Source organism: Acanthisitta chloris, unplaced genomic scaffold, assembly GCF_000695815.1.
Source record: "Acanthisitta chloris isolate BGI_N310 unplaced genomic scaffold, ASM69581v1 scaffold14095, whole genome shotgun sequence".
Lineage (NCBI taxonomy): Eukaryota > Metazoa > Chordata > Aves > Passeriformes > Acanthisittidae > Acanthisitta > Acanthisitta chloris.
The window spans coordinates 4,859-11,518 of NW_008674368.1; the positions used below are offsets into that span (position 1 = coordinate 4,859).

The window sequence follows — 6,660 nt, forward strand, 5'->3', positions numbered from 1 at the left end:
ACAGTGCAGTTCTCTCGAGGATTGTGGGTTTAGTAGGCCAAAAAGAGATGAAGAGTTTTCACTTTAAACTTTTCTGCACTGTAAAATTATGCTTTATTTTTCAGTTAAGCTAAAAAATTATTCCTCTTATTAAATTAGAATAGCACATATATTATTATACATAATTATTATTCCATGTAGGTATAATATTGACATATAAATATATAGATTACGATATATTATATAATTATGCATTTCTATATAATATGATATTATATAACATATATCTGCTTTGTTAGCTATTATTATACAAATATAAGGATAATAATATTAAAATTAAAAATATTGCTAATAATAGTGGTTGTAAAAATAAGGTATGGCAAGCAAAGTTTTTGTGGAATATAACATAGAGGAACTAATCCTGATCTCAGTAATCCTGAAGTTTTGAGTATATTGCATAAAACTGTTATTGGAGCTGGACTTTTGAAGGGTTATTAAGAAGCCTGGAAACACTTGGAGATCTCAGTGTGTGCTACAGGAATTCACTCAGTGCTACCTGAAAAAGGGCTTAGCTTTTATGTTCCCGTTAGAATTCCCAGACATTGCCTTGAGGGGAGCACATTGTCCTGGTATGAAAGTGTCATTAGTGTCAGCTTAATTGGGGATTTGGTGGTGAGGTTCCAACTTGGCATTTCTTGCCCCACACAAGCAGCACAACACCTTGAGTTCATCTTCTGGGACTAAGCTGTAGAACATACTCTGATCCAGCAAAGCCTTTGAGGAGATAATGAATAGATGAGTAATTAAATCATCATAATGGGTGTTCCCAAATTAATTGTGGCACCTAATTGGTCTTCAGTGGGAAAATAGTAGCAGTGAGGTGTTAGAGAGAACAATCCAACCGTTGGGACAAGGAACCTCTCTGGAAGTGTGGAGAAAAGCCATTCCACATGTGTTTGATTTCATTTCCCATTCCAAATTTCACATTGCTTGGATAATAGGAAGCCTGAGGCCTGTGACAGCTCTTTTTTCTGATGGGATTCCAGATGCTAGTGAGAAATCCTAGAGGATTAGTGTAGTGTCATCCAAGGGCATCATGAGCTCCCAGGAAAGCACAACCTGGCACAGAAGTGCTATAAATACATTATACAGCGAATACTACAGGTTTGGGGGGTTATTTTGGCTGTGTTGTTCCATCAGAAGTTTCAGGATCCACTTGAGTTTTGTAAGGTAGAGAGTTTGGGTGAGGCCAAGAGAGTTGGTCTGAGGTAGTGCCAATTCCTGAAAAATAGGTGGAAGTTCTTACGTGATCACGTGGCAGTAAAGAAGAGTATGTGGAGGACTCAGAAAATCAGGTTTTGGTTATACCCAGCCAAAAATATGAACATCTGTATGTGAACATAGAGCCTAATGTAATGATAGAGCATCTCCCCTGTCAAAGACAGCACAAGAGGTGGTAAATATCCAGGGAGTTCATGTAATACTTACTTGAAGTCCGTGCTGTTTTAAAGCATGTGCTGAAATGTGATGTGAACATTATGACAGGTGAGGCAGTGCTGTTGTGATGTGGCCAATAATCAGGATCACAGAGGAGGGATCCACAAGGATCATCCAGTCCAATTCCTGGTCCTGCACAGCACAGGCCTGCCCCAGCAATCCCATCGTGTGCCTGAGAGCATTGTCCAAACACTCCCTGAGCTCTGTCAGGCTTGGGGCTGTGACCACTGCCCTGGAGAGCTGTTCTGGTGCCCAAACATCCTCTGAGGGAAGAACCTTTGCCTAAAGTCCAGCTTAAACCTCCCCTGACAGAACTTCAGGCCATTCCCTCAGGTCCTGTCACAGAGTGATCAGTGCTGCCTCTCCTCTGATGAATTAGTTATAGACTGTAGTGGGGTCTCCCCTGAGTCTCCTTTGTTCCAGGCTGAACAGACCAAATGCCCTCAGCCATTCCTCATATGACTTCCCCTCAAGGGTCTTCACCATCTTGGTGGCCAAAGATGTTGCTGAATAACGTTGACAGTCCTTTCTCAATGACAGAGTTGAGTGGTTAGATATAGTAACCAAATCTTGTTACCCATCCACAGCTATTTCAAACCTATCTTGGATATCCACCTGGAAGGTTCCATGGTACTGGAAGAAGCTGTGCATGGGACTGATTAATTAATTATGAGTGTGTTACCATCAGTTTTTATATGTTGCTAAAGATTCTTCGGGTTTATTTCCTTTCCCTTTCATTCCAGTTTCTCCTCCTGGCTTTGAGAGCATTGCTCTGGGAGAGGAGGATCTCACCAACGAGCTGATGAACGAGGACATCCGTATCCATAGCTGGCCTTGTTCTTACTACCTGGACACTGGGAAGCAATGGGTCTCTGGGAGACTCTCCCTGACTCCTGTGGCAATCAAATTTACAGCTGACAAGACTGGGGAGCTTTTGGTTGACTTCCACCTTTCTGGCATCAGTGAGATCAAGAAGGAATCTTCCAATTTAATCTTCAGCTCCCTCACCATCTTGGAGAAGAACACCAAGCACTGGTTCAGTTCTCTTCAGCCCAACAGGAATGTGGTGTTCAACATCCTGGAGCACTTCTGGAGGGAGCAGTTGCTCTCAAGCCAAGGGGCAGGAGCAGAAGCAGCAGCTTTGCAGACTACGAAGGGAAAGGAACTGACTGGATTGATGACTGGATCCCAGAAACGCTTGGAGGACACAGCAAAGGTGCTCCATTACCAGGGAGAGCAGTTTGATAACATCATGAAAGGACTCAACAAGATTGAAGGGGATATGGATGTAGCAGACAGGTATGAAACAGGAGCATCCTCTGGGATGAGCAGTGCTTAGGGGAGTGTGTTCTTTATGCCTCAGATTTATGGGACAAATCCACAGAGGTATTTGGGAAACCATTGATTTTTGATTAGAGGGATGGAGCAGCTCTCCTAGGAGGAAAGCCTAAAGCAGTTGGGTTTGTACAGCCTGGAGAAGACAAGGCGTTGAGGTGACCTAATTGCAGCCTTCCAGTGCCTGAAAGAGCCAACAGGAAAGATGGAGAGAGACTATTTACAAGGGCCTGGAGTGACAGGACAAGGGGGAATGACTTCCACTGCCAGAGGGTTGGATGGGATAGTGGGAAGAAATTCATCCCTGTGAGAGTGCTGAGGCACTGGCACAGGTTGCCCAGAGCAGCTGTGGCTGCCTCATCCCTGGAAGTATTCCAGGCCAGGTTGGACAGGGCTTGGAGCAACCTGGGCTAGTGGAAGGAGTCCCTGCCCATGGCAGGAGGTGGAACAGGATGATCTTTGAGGTCCTTCCAACCCAAAGTATTCTGTAATTCTGTAATTCTTGATATCTGTTCTCTCTCCTTCTCTCTAAGGGTTCTCAAACCCTAATAAGTTTCAACCCCACCTGACAGAAATGGTAGAGATTTCCAAAAGACATTAACATCATTTAGGTTTTGAGAGAACAGATTACTAGTTAAGGGAAATATGCAAGTTTGTTATATGTCCTAGAATATTCATAAATGCAGATCACTCGCACTTGCCTGTGCTTAATTTTGCTGCATTCAGACAACTGAAGAAGAAATTTGGAGCCCATTTGAGGTGTTGCTTAACTGTGGCTGTTCCAGAACTCAACGTAGTAAATGTTTGGTGTCTTAATCAGAACATTATGACTTTTCTATTTACTGCTTAACATTCCAAGTGAATTCTTTTATGCTGTTTTGTATTCCATGCAGGTCCAAAGTAGACACTTAGGTTAGAAGCAGTATTGTAATATTTCAAGATCTATAGCTCTGAATGGCTTTGTAGAAGCTCTGACACCTGCATAGAGAAACAAACACAATAAAGTTCAGACTAGTTGTTTTTGGAAGAATTCTCTGTTTGCAGAAGGATCTCATGGCTGAAGCAAAGTGTTGGTTTCCCAGTGATTCTGGTGATATTCCCTACAGCCTTTCATGAAAAGCCAAGAGAGCTTTGAAAGTCCTGTGGCAATAAACAATGAGGAGGAAAATAAACACCTGCTCATTGTTTTTGGAAGAGAGATTTGGTTTGGGTTAAGATGCTCTGGGAGGTATTATTTGTTCTCAGGAATCTCAAGACTTGGAGGCTTTGATTTCCAAATGGAAAAATAAAGGAAAGAAGTGACCAAATGTGAGTTGAAATTATGTTTTATCTTTAGTCTGAAGAGTTTGGCCACTTTGCTCATGAGCTAATATGCAGCCCAGAACCATTAGCAATACTTTTAATTGCAATGGGCAGGATTATTCTGCACATGGAGCAGGAAATTTGGGAACAAACTCTTGTTCCAGGTCCTCTGAGCAACACCAGTTCGGTGGTTGCATTCCTAAGAAGAACCAGAGCCCTATATCTCCTTCCATATGTTTCAAACTTTGATTCACTTTTTCTTCCTGTATGTGTGGCCTTTTTTGGGGGATTATTCATTCCGTGCCTGCATATTCCTGGGTATATCCAGCTGCTCCTAGTGGACTTGCAGATAAGCAGAGTGTGTGCTGTGCTAGCAGATGGTCAGAGACCAAAAATAAACAGAAAGGCAAATCCACTGGTGGTTCTTTAGTATGGTATGATTAAAGAACAAGGAGCTGTGGTTGTGCATGTGCATTTGTATATATGGAATGGTCTTGGTTGATCCACAGGGGTGATTCCTCTGTGGAATGCTGGATAAATTGGCTGGAGCCTTTTTTTAGGGCTGTGCAGCAGAAAATTCATGGCTGGAAATAACTCAGCCAGGATTTCAGTCCCTGGGGAATGAGGGGAGGAGACAGGTGAAGGGACCATTGAATCAAAGAATGTTAAGGGGTTGGAATGGACCTTAGAGATCAGCTAGTCCCAACCTCCTGCCCTGGGCAGGATCACCTCCCACCAGCCCAGGTTGCTCAAGGTTTTATCCAACCTGGCTTTGGATAAAGTGATAAAAATTAAGACTTAAGTTCTACAGGATAAATCACCACAGTGTAAATGGAGGTTGAGACTTGTCATGTTGAGTGAGTGAACTCAAATGCTTTCCTCACCCTGCATAGGATGAAGTGAACCCATGGTGGAGTAGGAATTGAATTATTTTCCATAGGTTAAGCTCCAGGCATGATCTCTCCTTGCCCTGAAGTACTTTTTTAAGTATTTCCTGTGCCCAGAGGACAGAAAATTGCTTTGCATTGGGTAGAATGAGATCAGGCCATTGGTTCCTGTTTGGGTGCAGCAGGTAGGGCAGAGAATGGCTTTTAATTTGGGAGATAGTTTGTGCTAGCAGCATCCAGAGCTTTTTCAGCCATTCTCTGTGTTGAATTTAACTTAAACCTCGTCATTTCAACTCCATTTCTAGTTCTGCTATTGTAGAACTTTGCTACATCCTCTTTAGTCTTGTTTTTCCTCCCCTTTTAAGCAGCAATTCCAGAGGGACAAAGAGCTCCAGCGCCGTTGCAGACTATCACCATAAATATCTGCTATTCATTCTTTACTTGGGAGGAGAATTTTGGAACACTTCATTCTGCCTCTGTTATCCATGAATTCAGTGTTTGACTCCCTTTTCCTAGGAGATGAATTTCTTTAAGTAGGTCTGTTTGGAATCCAGTGAAGAATTTTGATGGCAACAGAGCATGTTCAGTTAGAATTTCCTCCTTCAGATCAGCCTCTGCCTGCAGCCAAATGAAACAGGAATTAAAAATGGCAGAGTTTTCCGTGGACACGTACAGATCCTCTCATGGAAAATGAAGAATTGCAAGAAGTTTCTTGAGAGCAGCACTGCTGTGATGCATGTTTTGTCAGAGTAAGGTTAGCTAGAGGAAAGCTAAAAGCAAATGAAATCAAGCTGGTTTGGTTTGTGTCATGCTGGAAGCATCCAGTGGGCACTGGATGGGTTGTTAGAGAAGTGGATGCATCCCAGAGGGTTCATTTGCCTCTTCTATACCTGCGCAAGGGGATTTGAAGTTACTGGTGCCTGTGTGGAGAGATGGAGTTGACCCCAAAATTTCTTCCCAGCCACTGAGGCTGAGTCATTGTGTAATAGAAGATCCTCTGCTCACAGGATAGGTGTGGGGATGGGCAAGGGATGAGAGGAGAGTGGGAGATACGGAGCATCATTTGTGCTGGCTGTGGCTCTGCCTCCTACAGAGAGAAGAGAAGGCATTGGAGAGACCTTGGAGCCCTTTCTGGTGCCTAAAGAGGCTCCAAGAGAGCTGCAGAGGGACTTTGGGCAAGGGCCTGGAGGGACAGGACAAGGGAAGTGTTCCAGGCCAGGTTGGATGTGGCTTGGAGCAACCTGGGCTGGTGGAAGGTGTCCCAGCCCATGGCAGGGGGTGGAACGACGTTATCTTTAAGGTCCCATCCAACCCGTTCCATGATCCCTGCGTAGCCCTGGAGAGTGATTCCACAGACAGGCAGCACAGCACATGGAAAATCAAACTCCATCTACCACCTTCCCTCTCATTCCCATTTTGTTGGTAACAAGAGTCATGGTGAGGCTTAGAGATCTGTTCTCATGATCCGTTCTTGGGATAGAAGCCCAGAAATAGGGAATGGGCTTTGCTGACTTTAGACATAACAGAAGGATCATGTCCTTCATGTCATTGATTGTTCCTGAGAGTGAGTTCCATCTTTCCTGCTGGCAGCTAAAGGATTTAGGTGCCTCCTTAGGTGCATCTTGCTTAGAGTTAAGGGATTTGACTCCCTGTGGCATTC

At 43.8% G+C, this 6,660-nt stretch overlaps 1 protein-coding gene across 1 annotated transcript in view; it reads left to right on the forward strand.

The window, feature by feature from the left end:
- The first annotated feature begins 2,234 nt into the window (after nt 1-2,234).
- SNAP47 (synaptosomal-associated protein, 47kDa) overlaps nt 2,235-6,660 on the forward strand; it is a 16,128-nt gene continuing 11,702 nt past the window's right edge. The window contains exon 1 of the mRNA XM_009075314.1: nt 2,235-2,775. Within this exon, the coding sequence (XP_009073562.1) occupies nt 2,279-2,775 (497 nt within the window). The 5' untranslated portion in view covers nt 2,235-2,278. The remainder of the gene's footprint in view (nt 2,776-6,660) is intronic.